Raw genomic sequence first — 26,436 nt, forward strand, 5'->3', positions numbered from 1 at the left:
CATATATGTAAATAAGTAAAACTATTGTACTGTGTATGTATTCTGGAATCATTCACTGAAGATATATGATTAATTGGAACAAACAATTTAATATAATACTCCATTTATATAGCACTATTGTATGTTACTCTCACATATGATGTATAAAAAAAGCAATAATTTCACATTTGTAGACGTTTGTAGAGGAAAAAATAACAAATAACCAGACAACGCATATGAACTTTGTGGAATTGTTTATATTTCCGCTGGGGTGGAACTGGGCCGTGGCATAAAATTACAAAAGAGAGTCTTTTGCACTGTAACGTGTGTAAAGGGTTGCTAAGCAAAGCAGCTTCTCATGCTGCCCAAAGCATTGGCTGAATCCTGTCCTGCCCACAGGTTAAATAACTAGCACTAGGTTCTTGTTGTCATGATAAACCTCACAAGGGCGATATGACATTTTGGCAGACAAATTTAGAAAGCAAATTTAAAATGTAAACACTTTTTATTGAGCTGCTGTAATTTCAAAAAGTTACTTTTGGATAAATGAAACACATTTCTCATCTGAGATTAAGGTGTTACCTTATAATATATACATGAATATGGCAGTGATATTTTCCTAAAAACACGATACTGCATGTTTCTTGGCCTTTTAAGAAATGTGCTTAAGCCATAGTTTAAGCCCACTTTTTTTTTTAATCCCGGGAATGCAATTTTCGTGTAGACAGTCTAAAATGTTGGCTACACTTGTTGAGAGTGACTGACCAAATCTCAGCAGAACTGCAGCCCTGTAGGCCTGTAGCTCTTCTTGTACACAGCGCTCCAATAAATGTGCATTACAGAGGGAACATAGCAGGTATGTGAAAGCAGCATGAATGATGAACTTCATACTAGTCACATAGTTCATGTAGCCTGGTGAAAACAAACGGGGTCAGGTGATTAAAGAGTAAAGACATTTTTGAAAATATATATGGACAGGTCTGTTTTAGGGAGGAGCTCTCACGGCTTAAGCCCCCTCCTTTCTTTCGGAGCTGTAACGTCCAGCTCGGCGTTCTCAGAAGTAACACAGTTGCATGAACGGCAGGTGCTGGCCTTGCTCTCGGTTAACCTGATGGTGCTTTTGTACCATCACTCTCCAGTGTGTGTCCAAACAGGCATACAGTGGCAGCCATTACTCCTGAGACTGCGAGAATAGCCAGCAGTAGCAGCCACCAGTTTGCCTGTAAAAAAACAAAACAAAGCACAAACTTATCAAATCCTAATAAAGATGAACGGTCATTTAGGGTAAATATTTTTTTAAAAATAAATAAAAATGTTAAGGGTCAACCCACTTTGTCATGCCAACCACAAACCACCTTATTTCAAAACTACAGAACTAGAGGCATGCAAATGAACAAACCTATATATATGGTTCCAGAATGTTCAAACCAACCTTCATCCAGTCTGCCAGGTCAATGAACTCATTCAGGTGTAGGAAGGAGTTTTTCAGCCTCGCTATGGGGCCGTCGGCATCCAGCAGTCGGCAGGTTTGGAAGTGGTCACAGTAGCCCTGGTTTTTAGAGCAGGGGCTTCCAGGTACCAGTGCCACCCGCTTTCCCTTAAAGTACGTGGACAGAACGGAGGAAGTGGTGCTTGCACAGGTGTTGGGGTTGCCTAATCACAAGAGATGGGCTATCAGCTATGAGAAACATTACTAGCTACTCCAACTGCTTTTATGAATTATATTAGACATATATGGAATACAAAAATACAAAATATATTTTTAGTGAGTATTAAGTAAATAAATAAGATTTGGTGTGTCTTTCTATGCTGTTGAGGATGTCTGTGCTAGGCTAATTTAAATTTAATCTAATGTATAAGCAAATACCACTCATTCAGTTCAGTTTTGTAACACAGTCATTTCAGACTAAATAGTGTTACGATAAACAGTTTTGTTTTGCTCGGAGCCGTAAACAAGTGTTGCCTTTGTCTACCTGTATGCTGGCAGCACATGTGGCACTTTTCCTTCCTGTTCTCTCCTGGGCAGTCGCACTGTTCCAGGCCATATGTCACACAGAGGGACCGAGCACAATCCTGCTCCAGACAGGCAAAACACACACCACATCTTCAACTCATTGAAGGACATTTAGCACTTTGAATGAATAAAAGCGATGCATAATCATTCTAGGAATGCTAACAGTATCTTTCCCATGAGTCACCATCTGCTCCAAATGACCACCACATGACGCCCTAAGGACCCACATCTTTAAGAATCACATTCTCTTAGAGGTCCATTTTTTCATGCACTCTTTATTATACATCCTGGCATGATTTTCCATTCTAATAAAAACAGAAACTTGTCAATTTAATAATGTATTACATAAAGTATATTACATGCACTTGTATGCTTGCAAACATGGTGGTTATTATTAGAATGACCATTGGCGCACCCCATTATGACAGACACGTGTTCCCAGACTGCAGACTGTCATGTTTGGCTTTGCAGCAGGCTTTGGACAGACAGCAGACAACCCTGTGCATACACTCTTCATGCGGCATTCGGAATCCTCCTCACAGGTGAGTCCAGAGTTCTTAAAGATGCAAGTGGAACTGCAGCAAAGTCCCTGGCTGGGACTGAGAAGCAGATGTCATTGCTAACTGCAAGACTGTAAACAAGCATGTTGTAGGTATGATCAAGGTTCAAGGTAAAATTGATACAAAGGAGTTTGTCCAGTACTGGGTCTATAGTTACAGCTATTTTTATATTGGAAATGATCATATATATATATATATATATATATATATATATAATAATTTACAAATACACTTACATTTACATTTATGGCGTTTACCAGATGTTCTTGTTCAGAGTGACGTACAGTAGTGCTTAGTTGTCTCCAAGAAAGAAAACCTAAGCATTTCCTGCTTACCCTCCTTTGAGAGGTCTCGTTCCTTCAAGCATCAGTTCCCAGGACTGCACACTTCTGGATGGAGATCTCAGACATTGTTCTTGGGATTTTCTAGAACCACTCTCCTGGTTTTGGGGGTCACAACCCATAGTACTCCATGGGAACCACTGTTACCTTCACCTTTTCTAAGCTTTTTACCTTTTGTTCACCACATCTTTTCTAACTCTTCTTTCAGCCCTTGGTATTCCTCGAGCTTTTCGTGTTCCTCGTTCCTGATGTTGCTATTGTTTGGGATTGCTACATCTATCACTACAGCCCTCTTCTGCTGTTTGTCCATCACTACTATGTCCTGTTGGTTATCCATTACTATTTTGTCAGTCTGTATCTGGAAGCCCCACAGGATATTAGCTTGGTCATTCTCCACCACCATTGGGGATTTATTCCGCTTTGACCTTCCAGCCAGTATTCAGCACAGATGTTTAGATATACTATGCCTGCTACTTGGTTATGGCATTACATGTATGCTCTACCTGCTAGCACTTGTATCCTGCTGTTATGTGCTGGTCTCAGGGGCTTCTTTGCACAGCCTGCATCTGGGGTCCTGCCTGGTATGGTAGATCCCAGCCTCTACAGATCTTGTATTCAGTGCTTGTTCCTTTACTGCCATGATGAGTGCCGCCAGCATGGAGGAAGCGGCTGAAGTGGAAGAGGAAGTGGCTGATATGGAAAAATCCTACCATGGCTGGAAAAGGCTGGATTGAAAGATGTGCTGTGTTTCAATCCTGACTTTTCCAGCCATTGGTAGGATTTTTCCATATCAGCCACTTCCTCTATTTGCCAGTGGCACATACCGTACAGAGATTTTTCCTTCCATGATGGTTCCTGCTCCTCCTAATATCCATCTTCCTTGGGTTTCTGCTGTCTGAGGTATTCACTAAGCACTTCATCACTTGGGGCTACTGGCTCTGATGCTCACTAGTCCTCAGCCCCCTCTTTCCACATAATGTGTAGAGTGCTGGATTTGGGACAAAACCCTCTGAGCATTGTGAGGAGTTTCCCTGTCTTGATGTCAGTAGCTTTTATCTCCTCCTTTGGTCATCTTATTATGCCAGCGTGGTATCTGATGACCAGTAGTTGTTGACAGTTTAGATCTTGTTCTTCCCATTCAGCTGACTTCTCAGGACTTGCCTCTTTGTAGGTATTTGTCTGTAGCTGCTTTCCTTGTGGCCTTGTGGCCTCTCCAATGTACTTGTAGGTGCCCTCAACATCTGTTATGTTACCTTCTGGTCATAAAATTCCCTATATATATAAATAAGTATATATATATATATATATATATATATATATATATATATATATATATAAGGTTTTCTTTCATGGATGCTAAAATGGTGAAGGCTAAGTGTAGCCTGTGGAAACCTATGGTAATGAAAGGTGCTGTTGGACGTCATGGCTGACCTGCACTGCTTGCTGGGCTTGAGATGACACTGAGTGCCTATCGGTGCCTTAGAACTGTAACAGCACGGATCGCTTTCATTGTGGCCCACATCACACTCCTCCCCCTTCTCCAAAATCCGGTTTCCACAGATGGGCTGATCACTGACTGATGAGACACAAACCGTTCACATAGCAGCTACTCAGCGACACAGTGCTTTATATAGATGAGCTCATTAAGAGTCGCTCTCAGATGGAGACTGATAAGTAAAAGTAAGACATGTTAAGACAAATGTTGTAGAACAGAGATGGGAAATTCCAGTCAGAGCACTTTAAGGGCCTGTATTCTCACCTGCCCGAAAACACACCAGGTTCAACTCAGCATCTAATTACCAAGCCCTTGTTGACTCAACATTAGTTAGATCAGAGACAGCACAACACTATGCAGTGCCATGGCCATCCACGTCTAGAAGTGTGCATTTTCTCTGCTCACGAGATGGTTTTGATGTCTCACCCACGAAGCATTTGTCCTTCTTGATCTTCAGCAGATGGCCCATATGCCGGAGGCTGCAGGGAGAGAACATGTCGCTGTTCTCCTGGACCACATCAGTGGCTTGTGGGAACATTAGGAATCGTCCTTTCCCTCCAGTGATCTCCAGGCTCCCACAGTCCAGGCCCTCATCATGCTGACACGGTAAACATAAAGCACAAGCTGTTTGAGAGCTGCGTGTAAGATGAACCTGACATACAGAGCTCAGGAAGTGCACGGAAGCTCAACCTGTATGAATGCTCAGATTCCTACATTGTTGTTCCGGCAGGGTAGCAGCAAGAATCTACCTGGTAGTTCCATTCATGAAAAACACAATTGTGCAACTGCCATCTAAGTTTAATGAAGTGTTCTGATCTCTTTGGTCTCTTGGGTTGCCTTTAAGAATGAGGAAAGAATTGATGGATTATTATGGAACATGAAAATGTGCAACAATGGTCTGTTCTCACTGCATTCCACTTGCATTGTATACCCGACTTTTTTTGCGGGGGTTGAGTGAAGCTGAGATGAACTAACAGCTTCCATTACTCTCCATCATCTGGCCTTGCTTCAGGATTCAGTGGTGGGGAGAAAATGACTCTTTGTCCATTCTGAGCAGTCAGAAGTAATGGACGAAGTTTGCATGCTGGGTTTGGTTGATAGGTACCTTTAACGTCATGCATGCTGCTGAGCATGTGATTGTCCTTTTTTTTTTTTCTTCCATTAGGCCAATTATGTCTGAAGATTTGTCTATGCAGGCTAAGCCTAGAAATGTCTCAGTCATATCAAACTATCAGTTTCTGTTCTCCTAAAGGTTTTGACATACTCAGACAGAGAGGTGAAGGTGCTTCAAAGATATGCAGTCAGACTCATTGAAGATTAATGGCTAAGATAAATGTCCAGTTATGCATCAAAGTACCATTTTAATTGCCCTAACACGTATCTAAATAAGAATTCATACAAGGACTTGAATATAATAAGATTCATTATAATGCATCTCCAAGGCAGTGCAAAAAGCTTTTCATTCTGCCAAAGATCAACCACCGCAGAGTTGTGTTACCCTTTGAAGCCACAAGACAGAAGCCTCATTTTGGACTGAGTGGACTGGGATCTGGACTAGCCATGTCTTGCTTCTTGAAATTTTCAACAAATTTAGACACGCACTGGGCAGTAAGTCAGTGAAGATGACAAAGGCACCAAACATGGTGGTTAAATCCTGAGGAACTCCCCATTTCCCTGCTCTGATTCAGCATTGCATTGCTAGCATTGGATAGTCAGCATTGGATAGTTAGCTTGATAATTAGCTGATGAATTCAATCAGATGTAGGAGACAGCTGCTGTGCTGTGGCAAATTGCTGGTCTAAAGGTATAATACTTGCTTTATTTACAAAGGGCCTTTCTCAAACCCCAAGTTTCTTCACAGAACATCAAACACTTTCCCATACAATTCTGCCTACTCTAGCCCTAAAGATCTATTCATCTTGTGGTTTGACAGAGAAAACAGATGGAAGTGATAGACTCACAGGAGCACCCAGGCTGTGGCCGAGCTCATGAGCCAAGGTCAGCTGGACGAATTTGGGTGGCAGGTAGCGTCCGAAGTTCTTCAGGGTGACCAGACCAGTGTTCATGCTGGAGGTACGGCCATCCTTCAGTTGTATGTGTTTGGAACAGATCCCTCCCCAGTCATCTGGAGAGGAGAGGAGAAGCAGAGCATACTGTAAAAGTGATCAAATTAAATAATCTTGCTCAAATAAAATTTCCATTACTACCTCCACAGATACATTTTGATAAATTGAGCATAATGTGAATTGTACAGACCAGAATTAAGGAGAGAACTTCAAAGGCAAAAATATTTTTTTGTGGTGCATTCACAACCTTCTTAGCAATGTTCTTAACCAACCAAGTGTATTCTCCATTAGAGGATTGGGGTCCTCTCTCCAAGAAATGAATCTGCTAGGATGGGAGGGTTCCTACCATGATTGCGAGGGCAAGACAACCAGCAGAGCAGTTTTCTCTCCTCCCATGAGTTCGCCTGCATACCAGGCATATGTAAAGCTAGCCAGTGATATGGCACTGATCACAAACAGATGGGTTTCTTCACACACCACTGTGCAATGATGTCATCCCTCCCAAAAGGCCAGGGGGAGGGGGTTGTGGGGGGCGGGATATGCTATGTAACTGATCCCAGAGATCCCCATAACCTCATTTAATCTGGAGACAGGTTAGTGAGGAAACATCTGTATCTGGCATAGAGGGTCCATGGATAAGGGGGTTCATACAGAATGAATGCCCAGAGAGTAATAGAAACTGTTAGTAGACTCATACTCAGCCTAATGATCTGCAGTGTAAAAAGCATGGTATATGTGGGTGATGAACTCATCCTTCCAATAAAAAAAAACTTCCCTTCAGTAAAAATGTATTATTAAACTATTTACAGCCATGGACAGCAGTGTGCAAACTCATTATCTCATTATCACTGTAATATGGAGTTTCATTCTGAATGCTCTTTTTGAGTCCCCTAATAAGGAAGATGACCATTAAACTGTAAAGCTGTGCTCTGAGTGGTTTGCGTGTAGAGAGGTTCACTGGATGTTTAACGAAGGCTGAAGGCAGCCACCCTACCTGGGACTCAAAACCAGGTCTGACAGGAGATAAATGTGATCTCTGACCACCGGACCAAAGAGCACCCATTTAACCTTCCTAAGTGACAGTCTCTGTCACAGGTTGTCTCACCTGCTTTTCCTTCCCAGGCCAGCCCGAGGACCCCACTGAAGTCTCGGTTGGTCAGCAGGTAAGAGAGGCAGTAATTGCCCCAGTTCATCTCTGAAAAGAGACTCAGCAGCTTCTCCGGACCAATGTAAGTTTCCTGCAGTGGGTCACCCGGATCTTCCTCCAAGACAATCTAGAAAGAGAACGATAAAAGAGAAGCTTTCAAACATGTTTATTCATGAGGTATTACAGTGATAAATACATAAATAAAGCTTCATATGTTAGTTTTGGTGAAACTATACTTGAGTGGAATAAGGAAAATTAAGGTCAATCTTACACTCATTGATTTCACCTTGAAGTTGATCAAGTCAATTCCATCAAAGTCAGCCTTGTGATAAATGTTATTTATTGCTTTCATGTAAGAGGCAACCTGAAAAAGGGGGTAGAACTCAAATAAAGATCTATCAAATTCTCTTTAGAATTTCATGCTGTAAATATGCATTTGTGTCCACCTCCAGTCTTCTTAAAATCAACCCGTTACAAACTCACAGAATTTTATAAACAATTCACTGGATATTCAGTATCAATGTGCTATACATTTTTTTTATTTCCATATATTATGAGCAGATTTTGTAATAGTTGTGTTAATGAGTTTGTTCCTGAACCAGCTAATGACCAAAGTATTCTACAAACAGATATTGGAAGCATAATAAATGTAGAGTAAAAGCTATGTGAAAGCGCTTAAAAGTAGGTTCAAAGTAATGGAACAATATCAGAACTAAAACAGACATGTGATGAAGGTAAACAAATAGATTACTCCTTGAGTGTAGACAGAGTGAATGGAGCATCAGTGAATAAACTTTAATCAGATATTAAAATAACAAAAAGCTTACATAACCTCCAAATAACAATAATACATGGAAAAGGATATGAAACATGAAAACTGTTCCCAAATAGTGACCTGATGCACTTTACAACAGAGGTCCATGGAATATTTGGATCCTATTTGATTATAGTTTGAAAATCACTGTGCCTTTCCAGAGTCACAAGACAAGGCTAGGAATTTGGCAAGGTTTTCTCAAAGGGGCTGTTTGTCACCTCCCACTATTCCAAGGGGCCCTAACCCCTTACGAACTGCAAAGCAGAGCAGTTTTGTATACTCAAACGTGATGAAAGATTTTGCATAGTAGTGTAAAACAAATCACAACAGATACATTGGGTAATGACTGACAACAGTATTATGGTAACCACTCTGGCATCAATCATTCAAGGTTGCATGTAAGTTGAAAGAATATTTGCATATTGTTTTTTGGGATCACCTGGGCAACGACAGCCTCAACGCTGCCAAACCTCCCATAGAACAAATGGTCTACATGCAAATGCAGAAGACAGCTGGTTTTGGACTGGTCAACTGTCCGCTTTGACCTGGATGCCGGCCCTCCCTGTGAGTCACAAGAGTACAGACATGATTGCCCATTTTCCATGGGAAACCTCTAGAGCCTGAGGGGTTAAAAGAAAACAAGGAAGGGGTTCACATCTGTTTAGACAATATTCAGAAACGACCCTCCAAAACCTGGAATTGATGTATTACCATAAATATGTGCTTAAAATATCATATGTAATCTGATGAGGTTGTTTCCAATTGTTCAGAAGCCATTGTGAGTGATTGTAGTATGGCCATAATCTGAGCCAAGCCCAGAAACAATAGCCCTAGTAGATAGAAAGATAACAGATTCCAGCTTTTATGGATTTTAACAGCTTTTAACAGCTGCTGCTAGAATCATTACTCAGTACAGGACAGCAAAACAAACAACACCCCCCCCCCCCCCCGCTCCGTTTTAAAAGAGAATTAAAACCAACTTTGATTATTTATGACTAGGAATATACCCAGGAAAGAACTGGAGGAATACAAACATAACATAGTTTTAGCTGGGATGTGTGTGTGTGTGTGTGTGTGTGTGTACGTGTGTGTGTGTGTGTGTGTTTGTGTGTACGTGTGTGTGTGTGTGTGTGTGTGTGTGTGTGTGTGTGTGTGTGTGTGTGTGTGTAAGTGAAGGTGGAGGTGATACCATGTCTTACCTGTTTGAGTCCTTGGATGAGGCTCTGTAGTGCATCTGTACCACAGAAACCAGCATGGCCGCCTCCCAAGAGAGTGCCATCTGCACAGAAACATGGATGAAGGTACACATCCAGTAAAATCTGACCACTTGAAGACAAAACACAAGGAAATCTCCAACTCAGTCATAAACTTTTTATTGGGAAGAGAGAAAAAAATGTAGAAATATACCAGCAGATCAGGCCAGTGCCTTTGGGTTGTTCACTTTGATTGTGGCAACCATTTAAAATCTTGTTAAGTTGTCGATAAGCGCGACGGAACATTAAGAGGCTGATTATCCACAAGTTATAGACGAGGCGTCTAGACCTGATTCCCTCTCTACTCTGCAGACAAGTTCATTAGATCAGTAGAAAAGACACTATTAGTGAATATTAAAGTGTCATCCTTGAACTCGCTCACTCCCAAGGTTAAATATTTCACAAAACTGAAATAGTTTCTCAACTGAGTACCAGGGACCCCGAGGGACGTTGGCCAATGCCTCTGGCCTGATTATGATGTGTTTCAGCACTGTGCAGTGAGACTTGATCCTGCTCTGGAGGTCCTGCTCTGGAGACGCTGCTCTGGAGGTCTTGCTCCTGGAGGTCCTGCTCTGGAGGTCCTGCTCTGGAAGCCCTGCTCCTGGCCAGGAGGACCGTAATTACAGGCCCTTCTGAACCTCACCTTAGGCTTTAATTCAGAACTGTTAAACTGAGCAAAAAAGGCTCACAGAGCTAGGCAGATAATTAAATTAAGAGGATGCCAGATTTGTCATTTTAATTAAAAAAAAAAGTTTCACATTTTATTAAACAAAAATAAAAGGTTATAAATGTTCAGAATCTTATTACACAGTATATGCTAAGTTTGGGTGCAAGAGAGCCTTCTTAATGTGACACAGCAGTCAGCTGGCTTCCCTCTACAGAGGTCTGGTTAAAAATTAATGACAGCTGTCTGAATAGAAATGTCATGATGTGCCCGTTGCAGCTGCCTGTGTGGAGCCCATTTCACTGGACCACACCATTCCAGTGCACAGTAATAATGCATCAGCAATCCTGCCATACTCCTGAAGTGATTCCTGATGGGGTTTTTGAAGGGTGGTACTCTTCAGCTGTTCTGAGCCCTGAGTAAACTGGACCGAGGAAGCTGACCCTGGATCTGTGGCTCGCTTACCAAAAGCAGTGGACTGGAGCATAAAGGGAGGGATAATGTCAGCCATTGACCCATTCACAAAATTATCTCCACATTCTTAAAGGTGAATGCTTTTTGTTTCAAACACTTGTCTTTCAAGCAGTCAAGCATGCTGGAAACCAAAGCAAACAACCACTGAAGTTTCAAAAGAAATGGCTGCACAACAGAACACACAGAGAGTAATGGAAACTGACAAAATGAAATGGACACCCCAACGTTTGCCCTATATCAGTGGTGGATAGTAGAGTCTCTAAAATTTTGTAGTTTTTTCTTGTATTGAATAATATACTGTCCCAAAAAAAAAGCTAACACGGCGAGACATAAAACAAATGTCAAATGATCTCATTTACATGAAATCTTAGAAAAAATGATCCGGGAGAAATGAAAGATCCAGGACTTTTTGGCTAGAAGAGACTGTCCTTAAAAATGCTTCACCTTCACATCAAGCCAACTTCATTTCAGTGATGTCCAGGAGATTCTTTTGCCTGGAGAATGACGCGTGAGAAACAAAGCGAATGCTGAAAGGAGACAAAGTGTGCCATGATCTCTAATGAGTCAGCAGAATGCGCCGGTGGAGTTTTAGATCTCTGTGTTGACAGTCTGCATTTCTGAGCTAACCTGAGCATCTAGAGTAAGAAACAAGGAGCAGAGTTACAATAAAACAAAGATGTGAAAGAAAGGCTGCAAAAACGTGATGCGTTTAAGCCTGGGACATGTGGAACTGACAGGAACCAGAAGGCAGCAGAAATATTTTTAATGGTTGAATCTGTCCTTTTGGGGATGTGAATGTGCTGCTAGGGTGTTTTCTGAGAGGCAGAACCTAACCGATTCCGGGCACCCTGTCCTGGGTCAGCTTGCTGTGCTACTTCCAGATGTAACGGAGCCCAGCTTGGTCTTTTATTCAGTTTTTTTTTTTTTTTTTTTAAACCCCTCACTTTTGAATGATGTGTACAATCGAGCAAGCTGGTAATGTAGTTTAAGGACACCAGTTGATTGCCATGTTATGTGCTTTCAGTACCCTCATTCAATATACATAACAAAAAGAATGGTGAAAGTTAGCAGGCTCAGAAGGCTAATACACTAAAGGTTTTTGTGTAAAAGTTAAGAAGGTTCAAGGCATTTCATACTTACAGAGCAATGTATGCTCAGCGAGGAGCTTCAGCGCGAATAAATACGATAGTTTTTGTGGGTATGAGAAATGCGCTAGGGTAACCTTCATGGCCACATGACTATCAGTGGCTACGGTGCACAGATACTCTGCACCATCTTAGACTATACAACTACTGTACACAGACCCCAGAATGTACCTCCTCCAGGTTCAGCACAATGGAGAAAAGGAGGACAAACTGACAAATGCACACACACACAGAGATGCTTACAGAAATCCATCCAAACAAACACACACTTTCATACAATACCAGTGAAATCCTACAAGGCCAGTCTACTTCGCAGAGTGTCCTAAATAAAACCAAAAAAATGTCAGTGTGTTTGTGACTTATATGGTCATTAATTTTGCTCTCCAATTTCTTACGGTAGTCCTGGTTATTAAGTTAGCGTTATGTATGAGATTTCAAAGTAATCATGTGGATGGTATGTTAAAACACTAATCAGCTCTGCCCCGAGGATTGTGAGTGAACAAATATACTGTACTCACGTACCAACATCATCTTCATGGTAGACTATGGAGTGGTGATCCAAGTGCCCAGTGCCGTAAGTTTGCGATGCCTCCACATAGAAAGTGCCGTTGGAGGTTTTGATGAAGCCTTCAAACAGGCCGTCAAGGATGGCACCCTGACATGAGGACCCATTCTCATCTAAAGGCCAGAGTAGAACAGTCTGTTCAAATTGGATATTAGACAGAGAGTACACTGTGCGCAAATTGGCTGCTGCTTCTCATCGGTGTGTGTTTGTTATAAAAAAAACAACAACCTGATATCTGTCTGTAAAGTGCCCTTGAGTCTGAGAAATGCACTATGCAAATTTAAATAATAACAATAATAATAATAATAATAATAATAATAAGTTTGGTTTGTCAGTGTGTCTGTGTCAAAGAAATAACTGTTTAATTCAAAGAAATAGGAGAGTTCTATGAGTGACATGCAATGCTTGATTATGACCTTCTAAACTGTATTAGCATTCTGAACAAATATGATACAGTATATTGTTAAAACAAACAAACAAACAAGCTGAATGTAATTGTTGAGCCTAGCTCCTTTAGGGAAGAAAATGTTCGTACAGTGAAGACACCACATCATTGCTTGCTGTACCTTCCAGCACACCAGAATATATGTGAGAGAGATCGCCTGTCCAAGATTCATTGCCGAAGAAGACCTTCAAATCCTCTGCAAATGCACCGAAGTCTTGCTTGAGTCGTAAACGGAAAACCCTGTGACAAACAAGCACCTTATAAAGCCTTTCATGACACACTGTTCAGCAGACGCATGACGGCATGGCCCGGAGGCTGGTCTGCAGGGGTCGCAGAGAGGTGTACCTCTGAAAAGCTTCAAAGTCCAACTGCACAACTTGCGTCTGGGGCTCAGTGTGCCGCCTCACTCGCTCGTGCTGCCGTAGAACTGTGTTTCTGTGATAAGAGAGGGTCTCGTGGTGCTTTATGAACTGTCGGATGGCCTTCAAATCCTCTACAATAATAAAATATTATTAAAACATTGCACAAAATCATTGTACATATAATATGTGGTATATTAGAAACATATTTTGCCCCCTCCGTCAATAAAAATGGAATTAATTTTGAGTTGAGAATGCACTCTGACATTCGATTCAGCTTTTAAACATGGTGAGCTTGGAGTGCTCCAGCATATTGCATGACAGCTGATAGAACAGAATTTAAAACGATTGTGCATTAACACGCATCAAAAGCAAAAGGACAAAATGCAAACTCTGGCATGGAAGGCATGCTCAGACAGGCTGACTGCTACCTGTACCAGTGTGAGTAGAGGCTAAGAACTACCCCCCTTCCCAATCCTGGCAGCCATAAAAATCAGGTTGAGTTTTGAGCACATGATGAGCCATCATACCTGTATAGTATCCCTTTAACACCAGATAAACGATGAGCAGACAGATCAGAGTGCTCAGAGCTTTGCCTCCCATCTCTTCTTGTCTCACTGGCGGCTTACCTGTGAATGCTACGCAAAGGAATGCATCTATCTTCACAAGCCTGAGCCACACACACACACATATGTTCACACACACACACACACACACACTTACTGAGGCATATTCAGACATGCTGCTGAGCTATATGATATGGAGGGACGGTCTCCTTGTGGGTTTCTAGACATCTAAATATCAACTGGGTGATAAGATACAGAATCTTTAATAACCAAGTAACAGATATACAAGAAATGTCTCTTGGAGCAAATCTAAAATTATATGCAATAAAACAGAACTCAGAAAAAAAAAACATTTACTATATTATACTCAAATATAGGATCGGTAGTTATTTTTAAAGGTGGTACAGTGAAAGTGAGGTGCAGTTAAAATCAGATAAGGGGGTACATTTATACCATTTGTGCATCTTAAGACATTAGCAGTCTACATATACAGAATACTGTAAGTTAAATTGCATGTGTGCATCCACTACAGGACTGGGAAGTGGGGGAGGGGCCTCGTTCAGAAAGACTTTGACTGTATATTTTGATTGTGTACATTGCAATGTGTCATAAAGTGCATGCACAACTACTCAAAGCAGACGTATGTGAGACAGAGGCAGAGGTTGGGGTTGGTCCCAGTCTTTAGGACTCTCACTCCTGCGAGACAAAGTGTCCGGGGTGTGTATGGGCTGCCATCAATTCTCATCCTCGATGAGTAAAAGTCTTCAAAGGGTGGAGAATCGGCAGCTGATGATTTTGTGCGAACATCACAAAACTGTCTATGATGGCACCGGAGGACCGGACCAGTAGTGCATCACGAAGCCCAAATTTTGTGAGCTGTCACAGGAAACCAAGGCGCAGCTGGCCTTCTTCATAACTGCAGAGCTGTGCTTGTCCTGATTCACACCCTGATGAATTCCCAGTGGCTCCAGAGGGGTGGGCTTTCTTCTGAAATCAACGGGCATTCCCACAGTTCTTGGTGTGTTCAACTCCACACCAGCACACCAAACGCCTTATGAGGACTCATCAGTTTGAGACAGTCCGGCACAGAGTAGTGTCCTCCACAGACGTAATACATTTAACAGAGGCACTGTTAGAAATATAGTCCATGGTACAGAGAGACTAGAACAAAGGTTGGAACGCACTCTGTAGAGCACCACATCCTGTTGGGCAGGAAGTTGTGGATCCAGTAGGAGACAGAAGGGGGAACAAGGAGCTGCCTTAGTTTATCCGGAGAACAACGCGACTGATTGTTTGGAAATCGGGGCTAAAAGCTACAAATAGCACATGGACATATAGGTGTCAGGGTCTGCCAGGTGTTGTGAGATGCTGTGTGGAGCTCCATGCTATTTTCTTTTCTTTTTTTTCTTGTCTTCATATAAACAAATACACCGACCACATACAATGACAATAGAGCCTTCAAAGTTAAACACAGCCGACCAAATTTCTCTCCAGAGAATATTTATGAATACATGGGACAAGATTTCATTACAGAGGAATCTGAACTTGAGCTATACATCTTTCTATGTATATGTACCCTATATGTTGTGCATGCAAAATTATTAATCCAAAAGTCAACATGGATCCCTTTTTTTCATGGTTTTGCAATGTTTATTCATCAATGCATTCGACTTGTGCTCTCCTGCAGGAAAGACGCAGACTGCAGGTGACAGATAGTTTCCCAGGGGATTAGGATGTACTCCAAATGCCTTCCATCTGTGGACATTGTTCCACACATGAACATGAGCCAAAGTAAACACCTTTTTTTGGAATTGTTTTGCTGTTGACATGGTAGATATGCATATGTTCCAGCAGCCTATGTTACTGAAATGACATCAGTCCATGTTTGCTGTTTTAATATGACCAAAAACCAAATGCATGAAATCCACATGGTCATACAATTGCTTTGAAGAATGTGTAGGATGCAAACAAAAGTCACCAGACTAGTTGCAGAGACTGACCTTGTACCACACAGCCATAACAATGTATACATGTGTAATTTTTTTTCCTTAGATCTTGTAAGACTGCAAACCTGATCCTTGCTCCACCTCAAAATAGGCTGCTTTGGTGTGATTGGTCAGCAATGAATAGCCTGATCCACAAATCTGACATCATTAAAATGGCCCACCCACCAGTCTTCAGCAGAGGTTACTTTAGGGCAGTGTTTGCCAACTCTGGATCTGAAGTCCCCCTCCTGCATTTAAGTTTTCCCTGCTCTACAATACTAGTTTGCACCTCATAAAGGGCTTGTGAATTAACCAATGAGGAAACCAGTGTTAGAAACAGTGAAAATGCTTGGTTTTCTGTATATAGTGGCCTGGTATCTCATAGCCACCTCCAAACCTATGCACCAGTGGCATCTGCCCCCAAGTCACAATTCTTTCACAGCTGAAATCTCTTCTTGCACCAGAATGCCTTTTTGTACACTTTTTTCTAATCTTCTAAAATGCTTACTCAGCTTTTTATAGGGTACTGCAAGTTCTCGAGAGACATTTTTTCATGCTCATCACGAATGTGTCAGTCAGATTGCTACACTCTTCACCCAAGTCACAGTATTTTTCATTTTACATCAAAAGATAAGCAATCATCTCTGTTCAGTTTGTGTATTAAGGACAGAACTGATTTAAGAAGTTACAAAAAAGGCAGGATGTTTTAAAATCGCCAAAGGCTTATGTTCTAACTTTGGCATGCAGACTGGTTGTGAGTGAATAAGTCAAGATTTTCAAAACCTTTCTGAAACTGTCCATTTCCAAACTGATTCTGAATGTGAACATGTAGGCACTGGAGCAAACAGCCAAATCTGAATTAATGAGGTTTACACAACTTAAGCCAAATTAGCTACACATGAACGAAGATCTTAAAAAAAAACAAACAAAAAAAACCAAAACCCTCAATTACTGGCACAAACTAGACTTTATAAATTTGTGAAAAACAAGAATCTAGTTTTGACTACACTGTGACAATTTATCACTTGTCACACAATTGGAGCAAATAAAAAATAAAATAAAACAATGTAACTATTTAACTAATCATTTTCACATGCAGTCATTTTAAAGCAGTTAATAAAACTTTCACCTCCAACGCTGAGAAAAAGTTCAGCTCCAATGTCACATTCGACTCAAGCAAGATTCTTAAACCATCCGTTTCCACATTTATCGATTTATGCAGAATAGAACTGAAGGAAAAAAACTTTACTTATATACAAAACACAAGCAACTCTTTCCATATCACACAAACAAAATAGACCAAGACATTCTTTTATGAAATATCTTTATTCAGTTTTTCGCTCGTCAACAAAACATACACTGAAAAAAGGAAAAATAAGAGAACCAGAGCATGCATGCAGTCAACTTTAAGATCCCCACCTCTAGAATCAGAATTGTGGTGTTACAAACGCTATGGAACTGACAGTAGGAATTCCACAGAAGTGAGGAGACATGAAAACATGTCTGTGGCAGTGCACAAGCACCATCTGCTGGCCAATACCAAAAATGCACTTTACTGCAGGAGTTCGAGGATAATTTGATAGGAAACCGCAGACACACCAACATGATGTGAACAATAAAGCAATTAAAAAAACAAACAAAAAAAAAACAAAAACAAAACCTCCGCAATTTTACTCAAATGTGTAGTATGAACTGCACTGCAGTGAATGCACAGAAAGCAGGTTTCAGCGTCACGATACCTTCCTGAGTTTACTTGACTAACCCACCAGACTACCGAAAAGTAAAACTGTGAAAATTAGGAATGGACGCAGAGGTGGGCGGGTGGACCTGTTTGTCTTAATGTTTTACAGGGCCAAAACAACAAAGAAACGAGCAAAAAAACAAAACAAAACAAAAAACCAACAACTTCTTTTAAAAAGCTGATCAAATTTACAAAGCTTTAGAAGCTATATACAAGCTGAGAGATCACAATTAGTTACGGGAAGGGACAAAGTGCAGGTTAGTAGCGTCGGCCAAAGGCCCCACCTCCTTGCAGGCCGCTGCCCTGCATCATCTGGTTCTGTCGATTTAAGGCTCCAGATAGCGACTGCGATGTCCCGCTCTGCATGTATCCACCTCGACTGAGAACCAGCAGGGAACATTAGTATCGGTAGTGAGTGCTAACATCTCAACAATAACTTGATGACTAAGAAAAGCTGCACTTGACAGTCGCTGTAGTCATACTAACTGGTATTAACAGCCAATAGTAGTTAGGCTTCTAAGCTTTGTTTACCTTAACTTTCCTTTATTGAAATAAGGCAATAAGATTTGTTAAACAAAACAAACATTCACCTCGCCATTGCCCCTCGGGCCATGTGACTCTGTCCTGGAATGCCCCGGTCTGCTCCTGTGAGGAAGGGAACAGCATGGGTCAGAACCGATGCTGCCTGGGCTCCTCCTGCAGGCAGGTTTACATGTTTTGAGCTGGCCATACCTTGCCATGGTCTGTCTCCGTCCATTTTGCGCCCTGGCTCCCAGTCCCGGTTATCTCTGCACCAACGAGGCATTTTACAAAATTCAGAACATGCACTATGCCAGCAATGCAATATAGACAAAGGCAGACAGCACCAAACGAAGTGCCCTTCAGAAGAAATGTCCAGAGCCTATCAAGATGGGAAGATGCAAATGCGCTGCTCATAAAATCCAACTGCAGACTGGTAGTGTTACTGATGAGGATTTGGATCTTAGGGGCACAAGAGTGAAGGTATGAAAATTTAGCAAGACATTAATCAAGCAGAACGTTGAACGGAGGGAGGTGTACCTGCCAGGGACCGCCCTCGCAGGGTTCATGGGGCGCTTATCGTAGCCCCCGCCGCCCCAGTTATCCCGAGAGTCTCTCCCGTGTCTGTCCCGATCAGAGAAGTGCTGGATAAAAGATAAAAGATAAAAACTAAAAATACTGTAGAATGTGCAAGACATTTTCTCCAAAGCAAATTTAAGGGTTCAACAAAAGAAGAAAGTTAAAATAGAAAATAGAAGTCACTGGACTGCGTTTGTTAAATGTAAACATCTTCAAATACTTTCGGTGAAGAATCTGAATAGTTATGCATATTGTATAACTGACAAAAAAGACAGACTCCCCTATGAATGATCATGTTTAAGAGTAAAACATTTTTACCTGTCCATCTCTATCGCCAGGCATACCTCCTCTACCTCCATCCCTCCTGAAAAAAATGAACACAGCCGGATCAGCGACAGTTCCTTGCTGGATAAAAGAACTGCCCTAAACACCACAACGTCCACTAAGAGCCTCCAGCTCCTAGTGGTCTTATATACAAGCTGGAAAACAGAAGTACTGAACGAGGCCCTTATGGAAAACAAATGGAAAGTCAGTTTCTGTGAAACATGCATGCACCGTAAAGGCAATATAATTCACAAGATTCTGGGCAGAGTTTCTGTCAGAGTTTCCATAGCTCAAAAGGGTACACCTTCACTTCCTATGCAGCTGAGAAAAACAAGCAGCCATGAGCTGTAAGCAGCTCTACCGAGCACGAGCTACCTGTCCATAAGCATGTCGTCCTGGTAGCGGCTGCGGTCTCTGTGGTCAAAGTCTTGGTAGCGGTCCTGCCGTCCAAAGTCCGAACGCCCATAGCGGTCATCCATGGGCATCCTCTTCACCTGCCAGTCATCCTTCCTGTGAGCATCAGAACAAAGGGGGAAAAAGCCTCAACATTTCCCCTGCAAGGCAAACATTTCTACAGTATGACCATTATGTTAAGAGTGGTTTAATATCACTGGTATCTTCTGCAACCATGCATGTTCTACAAACATAGCAGTTTTCACACTGGGTAAGTTCAAGTGCACGATCCCATCTACCCTGACATCACCGCTCAAGCCAGACCACGGAACGTGTTTGTAAGACTTAAGACGAGCCTGTCCAATCCACTTGCAGTGAATTTCAACATAAATCATGTTCTTTACTGTGTGCACTGGTGCACCCCAATATCACAGGGAATTGGCCAACAGGACGTGTGATCACAATTTTACTTCCTGAAGCGCCTTCTCCCTTACGTAAGCTGTACCGCAGTCCTGCAACTGTACTACAACCCCAAACCCCCCCCCCCCCTCAGCCCGACCCCGGGTTGAAGCGAAGGCCCACCTTCCGTCCATGTCGTACGGCCTCTTGAGTGGGCGGCGCTCCTGCTCATAGCGCAGCTGCTCCTGCTGTCTGCGGAGCTCCTCACGCTCCCGATGGATCCGCTCCTGCTCGCGCCGCCGCTCGTACTCCACGCGCATGCGCTCGCGTTCCAGGAACTCGCGCTCCATGCGGTCGGCGTCCAGCCGCTGCTTCTCCACCTCCAGCCAGTTGCGCTTGCGGATCAGCCTCTCCCGTTCCTCGCGCTCGCGGAACAGGCGGATGCGCTCACGCTCGCTGCGGCTGTCGCGCTCGCTGCCGGACGTCATGGATGGACGAGAGAGAGAGAACGCACGGGTTAGAACACAAAAGCGCTCGCGGATACGGCACCACGAAGCCGGGAGAGCAGAAGGCCCCTGTTCGTTAGGACTGCTCAGCGGCACAGGAATGTGGAGAAGGCCTGGCTCAGTGCTGCCCACTGAGGCTCCCATCAAAGTCAAAGGAGACATGGGCTTTGTTGGGGCAAGCAGGCATGAGCATGGAAATGCTTCTAAAGCCCCATGGTATGTCAGTCACAGCAAAAAGCAGACTCATTCGCAGACGATTCCAATAACCAAGGAGACGCGCGTACCCAGAGTGCCTGCGTCTCTCCACCTCCCTGATCTCCCGCTCACGCTGCCTCTGCCGCTCACGCTCACGCTGCTCTTTGATCTGGTCAAACGACAGGATGTCCTTCCTCTCTCTGCTGGAGGACTTGCGGTCACGGCTTTTAGTGCTCTACAGATGAACAATGGTCATGGAAAACAATGCTGTCATGGGAGCTTTCTAACACAGGAAGTGCAATAATCTTACACCAGATAACAAGGGTGGCCAACTGTGCTCCTATAAATCTACTGTGCATCTTAGTCTAAACACGCCAGGGTCAAACATTAAATATTAATTTTAACCTTAAGCCAACAAATTAGGTTATGTTAAACTGTGGTTAGTTTATAACAATAAAGGGCAGCAAAGCACCTGGAGTTTCTCTCCCTGCTCCAATGTTGTGATCACTAGCTAATTACTTATTCACGCAGCTGCCGGTCAGCGGAGACGCGGCAGAGCAGGATCAATGTGACGGAGAGGCGAGTAAACGCGGCTGTGCCTCACGCACTGCCACAGCCAGGAAGAGCCCATGGGTGCCTTACCCGCTCCTTGCTCTTGGTTTTGACACTGATGACGGGCTCGCCTTTCGATTTGTCCATCACAACAGTCCTCTCTCCACGGGCTGAGGCAAAACCCAAACAAAAACAACCCGATAAAACACACAATACGGACACCACCCTTACCAAGCGGGAGCTGGTTATCTAGCAAGTGCAGCTGAACTTTCCAACATTTACCTTTGTCATCAGTGCCTTCTGTCTTCTCATCCGTGGTTTCAGACCTGCACGTAAGCGGTCACGAGGTTATGCACTCGTCTGTCCCACTGAGCGAAAAACAAAGTTTGTCTGAGCAGCCCCAACTCACGCATCAGCCTTGGAGTCCAACGAGTGTCTTCTCTCGCTGCTGGACTTCTTGGCATCACTTCTGTCGGCCGTTTTTTTCCCAGCTGGCTCGTTCTTGGCCTGTGTGGGAAGACCAGCGCAAATCATCACACCTCCTCAAGATGCCACATGGCGCTCATGTCCTGCCTTTTTGATAGCGTGCTTAAAACGTCTGCTTGCCCTTTCCACGGAGATCATTCGGCCGTGCAGCTCTGTGCGGTGTAGGTGGCTGATGCACTTTGTGGCCTCCTCTGTAGAGCACATGGTAACAAAGCCGTAGCACCGTGCACCTGGGCTCCGGGCGTTCGTCACCACCTTGGCGCCGACGACCTGGAAACACGCATCAGTGAACAAATGCCGGCACCAGCAACTTACAAACGCACATTAAAAAAAACAAAAACAACTTTAGGGTCAGCGCACCTTGCCATATTTGCTAAACAGGTTCTTCAGATCAGTCGCTCTGGTGGTCGAAGACAGCCCACTAACCCACAGGTTTCTCCCACTAGCTGCAGCACTACCTGTGTGGATAAAAACTGTATGGTCTGGACCACTGCAACAGGTTTTACCCTGCTACTTCCTGGCTTGAACCCATTACATCCCAGTGTGAACTGGTTTTTGCTACAATCCTATTTCTAGAAAACTAAATTAAATTGCTGCTAAACCGAAGAGAGACCATGTTACCTTTGTCATCTTTCGGCTCTAGTTTACTCGATTTTTCATCAGCGCTAGAGGAAAAGAAAAAAAAAACAGTTTGAAGCTTTTCAAATTAAAACTCACCTACATGTTGACACTGGAGGTTAATAAATATACCCACCTGGTGAAGACAAGCTCAGGCAGTGAACAAACACTTAAGGTTGATTCTATGACTTGAGAAACCATGTAAAGCCAAATTTCTCTGTACATGCCACTAAGGTGTCTTAGATGGCAAACAAAACCTTTAAAGTAGTTAACGAGGGGAGAGAGGGAATGGGGGCGACAGAAATGAAGGCCGATATGCGCAGTCCATTACACCTCCCAAGAGCACCCAAACTGTTAAAAAAGGAGCCAATGTAACAGATTGTAACAGCCATTGTTCTAGTAGACAGAAAACAACAAACCTCTTTTTCTGATCATCACCCTCTACAGAGGACTCTTTCAGTTCGGAAGATTCTGCAGCACTCTCTTCAGTCTTCTTGTCTTCCTCAGACCCCTCCGCCTTCCACGCCATTTCCGAATCGACTGCGTTTTCGAGTTCGTGCAAGCCGGTTTCGTTCGCGTTAGCTGCCCGAGCGGACGCGCTCTCGGCACCCGTCAAATTGTCCTCGGCGTCGCGTCTGTCCCCGCACGCGAGCTCAACTTCGCTTTGCTTTGAGGCGTCAAGATCAGCTTCACAAGCTGACGACTCTCCTTCCAAATTGCTGCCCTCCTCAGCCTTGCTGAGGTCGGACGCATCGTCTTCGTCTTTGCGAGACTCCCAGACTGAGGCTTTCTCTCCTTCAGTCGGCTCCTCAGAAGGCTCTTCGTTAAGTAGCTCTGACATACAAGACCCGGCTACTTTCTCACTTTCTACGAATGTAACAGGAATAGAATGGCACAGAGTTTAATTACTTCTGAGACATTGCATTGGTTACTGTGGAAGTGGACAAGGACCTGATCCACTGCTGCACTAAAGACAGGCATTTGCACTTACCCTATAAAGAGACTGGAAAAAAAACCCAAAGGGGGCAAGCAACCGCTCTCCTGACTAAAAGTTGAACCATTTCAGTTCACCTGGTGCACGGCTGAGACAGCGTGAATAAAGCCACGAGACCAGCACGCAGATCCGGAGGAGTGTCCATCGAAGATTCACTTTGCAGCTCAAGAGTCCATGAAATGGAAGAAGGATTTTTTTTGTGCTGTCTTTAAAAGGGATTTTTGCCTTTGAATCAAGCAACTTGTCCATTAGTGAATCTCCAATAAACAAATTGAGTCCTAAAAGTGACTTCGCTTCAACGTGATCCATTTCTTCATCTTCTCTTCTGATTTCTTCTTGGGGCAACCTAGAAACACTGAACTGCGCTAAAATAGAGCTCACCACTTATTACTGGCTCTGAGCATAAGCTTCCTGAGTGAAACAATACACTCAACAATGCAATGCAACAGTCCCAAATAATAGTTTGAACCAGCTTCACAATGAGAAGAATCTAGATGGGTTCACTTGTACACAAAGCCAGTAACCATCTCTGGATTTCCAGTCTCTTTTGTCAGCGCTAAGGTACTTTTAACTGCTAATGGAGCTTAAAAATTTATGGTGCCATCAACAGCGTTTCCGAACTCTTTCATACAGTACCTATTTCTCCTTTCACGTCTTCAGGCTCCTCCTCTAGTTCATGTTCCTACAAAATAAGTCAGATATATCTTGGAGTTGCATTCTTCACTGGAAATAACAACAACAACAACACGCATAGACGAAACCAGTTAGAACTAGTAATGCCACTCAAATCCAAACCAGAAGTAAACATGTTAATAAAGCTAATTCCTTGATTACCTGAGAATCCAGTGTTTGGTTTTCTTCGAAGTCAATGTCTTTAGTTTCCATTTTCTGAAACAACAGTTAGGAATGAACAGAGTTAAAAGGGTAAAGGGGTAACAGCAGTATCAAAGTTTTAAACCTAGTTATCGTACATACTGACCTCCTCAAGCTTCACCGGAGACACAAGGGCTACAGGATCGGAAAAATCATCTGCATCGTTTTCATTCGTTTCTTCGTTTGACATCATTTCTAGAAGTTCATTCTCATCGTAGTCATCGCCGTCAGCTGACACACAGTTATCAATATCTGCTTCATCCAGAACATTCATGTCCATAATGTCCATCTCCTGAAGAGACTCTGCATTGGCTTCAGGGTCATCCTGTAGAACAAAATTAGTCTGCATTAGGCATCAGCCTCAAACCACTGCAGAATCTGCATGAGATTGTAACTTACATTACTGCTGCTCTGTTCATTTGTATCGAGGATTTGTACACTAGAATGCACCTGGCCATCAACAGAATCCTCTTCTATCGCACAGTCTTCCGATTCATCATTATCTTGTCTTTTCCCTGCAGAAAGGAATCTCACAATAGTCACAATTGTAGGGCATAAAGACGTTCACTTACACCTTTGTCCATTTTTTTATTAGTAGCTAGACAGAAAATTCTCATTTACCTTTAAGAGTTCGTCTAGGTGTTTTTTTTGGAGTTATTTCAAGTTGAACAACTATTTCGTCAGGATTGCCCCCTTCCTCTTCAATGGCCTGAAATCAAAACCAAATTACTACACAGCGCAATAACGTTTCTTTAAAACACAACTGAACTAGATTCTGAAGGTTGTAAATGACTTTTCTACCAAGCGGACTTCCGTTCCATTACATTGCAAGTCAATTAATATACTAGCCAGCGAGGTCCGCTAGCGCCCATTAAATCATTTAGTAGGCCTTGCCTGGCAGGCTAATGCTGTGGCGCAGCGGCGTATTCGGCAGCTAGCTACACGTCCGGCCATACCACTGGTTAGCGCTAGTAAAATGCTTTTGAAGCAAACGATGGAAATGCAAAGTTACACACTGAGAACGAACTCAGAAATGGTTATCGAGACAGTGACAGCTGAATAATAACCATTACTCGTCGATTCATATTCAGAAGCAAGGTCGAAATGCGCAAGTGAGCTGCAAAGCTAGCTAGTTAGCGATAGCAAGCGACAAGGCAAGCTGAACACTATTGAGAAAGTAACCCGTTTTAGTTATAACTCGCTTTACTTTACTGCTATTTTACACCTCGCCAGTTGCTCTTTTTCTGACCTTTTTAAGTCGCTCTGATAGCATGCTCTTGTTACCGCTGATGTCAAGGTTTCTCTTTTTCAGCTCGGCCTTCAAATCGATGACTCTCAGCTCCGACAGCTTTCGTACGCCCGCCCCTTCATGAATTTCAACAGGCCCCGAATCTACTGCGTTTTCAGACATTATTGTAATTTCCTGAATGCAGTTAATATGTTTGTGATCCAACTAATTACACAGTCTGATGATTGAGACAGTGCTCAGTCTGATTTAAAAAAACAGCAGATTTCTTGCACGAAGCAAAATGGCGTCTTGGCTTACATCGCGCACGCGTCAATGTTCAACCTCGACGCGCCGAATCCAAAGCAAAGATTCCAGACCCCTTCTCAGCCTTCTGAGCTTCCGTCTCCTACAAAACACGGACTGGGAAGAGAGTGAATTAGACCATTGATTTGAATGAAAGGTCATCCCGTCACCAGCTTTGCCACTATACTCTATTGCGTTCTTGCAAACCCCACTGAGTCAAAGTTGTAAAGGGATGTTTCACAAAGTCATGAGCAAGTCAGTACTGATCCTCCCTGATGAAACTTTATTACCAGATTCAAATAAACCTTTCCTGTTCCCTGTACCAACAAAACTGTGCAAGGGTTATGATGGCTTAAAATCTATCCCATCACATTTTCAGAAAGCAGCTTTGGGAAACGGAGCCTAACGGGTCAAGCACTTGCATTGAAAGTGGTGAGGGTGCTGGAATTAGCTCCTTTTGTTCCTTAAATTAGGATTGGCCAGGGGTTTCAGTTTTCTAAAACAGAATTTGGCTCATAAGAACGTACAGTAAGCCGTAGGAGCTGTGCGCTTATGAGTGATCCGTAGTCACCTGTCTAAAACAACAAGATGAACATGGCACCAAACCTCTGCCTATTGTCTCATAAGCAGGGCTCAGGTGTGATCTTTGTACCTGGCAAAGGCAGGCAGTTTCCTGGTATCCCCATGAGCCTAGGGACAAATACAAAAGAGATTTATGTGTTGAGGTTAAGTAACATTCTTCTATCTATCTATCTATCTATCTATCTATCTATCTATCTATCTATCTATCTATCTATCTATCTATCTATCTATCTATCTATCTATCTATCTGTCTATCTGTCTGTCTGTCTGTC

The 26,436-nt window shown here is 43.0% G+C and overlaps 2 protein-coding genes across 3 annotated transcripts; both read right to left on the minus strand.

The window, feature by feature from the left end:
* Positions 1–1,082: 1,082 nt before the first annotated feature.
* si:ch1073-396h14.1 (disintegrin and metalloproteinase domain-containing protein 10) lies at positions 1,083–13,977 on the minus strand. The gene is given in 16 exon segments (XM_027005440.2): positions 1,083–1,199; positions 1,412–1,632; positions 1,953–2,052; positions 2,409–2,592; positions 4,326–4,470; positions 4,816–4,987; positions 6,351–6,514; positions 7,561–7,729; positions 7,874–7,966; positions 8,856–8,978; positions 9,616–9,695; positions 12,475–12,630; positions 13,084–13,202; positions 13,308–13,455; positions 13,852–13,938; positions 13,941–13,977. Coding segments are annotated over 16 exon segments (2,115 nt in total).
* A 3,202-nt stretch (positions 13,978–17,179) lies between these two features.
* On the minus strand, positions 17,180–25,623 carry safb (scaffold attachment factor B). Of its 2 annotated transcripts, none has more exons than XM_027005488.2 (21): positions 25,301–25,623; positions 24,673–24,760; positions 24,451–24,566; positions 24,158–24,376; positions 24,013–24,066; positions 23,815–23,860; positions 22,604–23,051; positions 22,188–22,231; positions 21,927–22,024; positions 21,687–21,836; positions 21,490–21,587; positions 21,363–21,406; positions 21,171–21,250; positions 20,618–20,763; positions 20,011–20,301; positions 19,411–19,545; positions 19,030–19,075; positions 18,673–18,776; positions 18,346–18,401; positions 18,204–18,258; positions 17,180–17,992 (listed from the first exon to the last, which is right to left on the minus strand). In XM_027005488.2, the coding sequence occupies exons 1-21, from the start codon at positions 25,460–25,462 to the stop codon at positions 17,872–17,874; spliced, it is 2,601 nt and encodes an 866-aa protein (XP_026861289.1). In that variant the 5' UTR covers positions 25,463–25,623; the 3' UTR covers positions 17,180–17,871. The 2 variants fall into 2 exon arrangements, with proteins under 2 accessions (XP_026861289.1, XP_026861290.1); XM_027005489.2 differs by having other exon boundaries at positions 24,502–24,566; positions 25,301–25,622.
* Positions 25,624–26,436: the final 813 nt, after the last annotated feature.

This window comes from Electrophorus electricus, chromosome 26 (assembly GCF_013358815.1).
Source record: "Electrophorus electricus isolate fEleEle1 chromosome 26, fEleEle1.pri, whole genome shotgun sequence".
Classification (NCBI taxonomy): Eukaryota; Metazoa; Chordata; class Actinopteri; order Gymnotiformes; family Gymnotidae; genus Electrophorus; species Electrophorus electricus.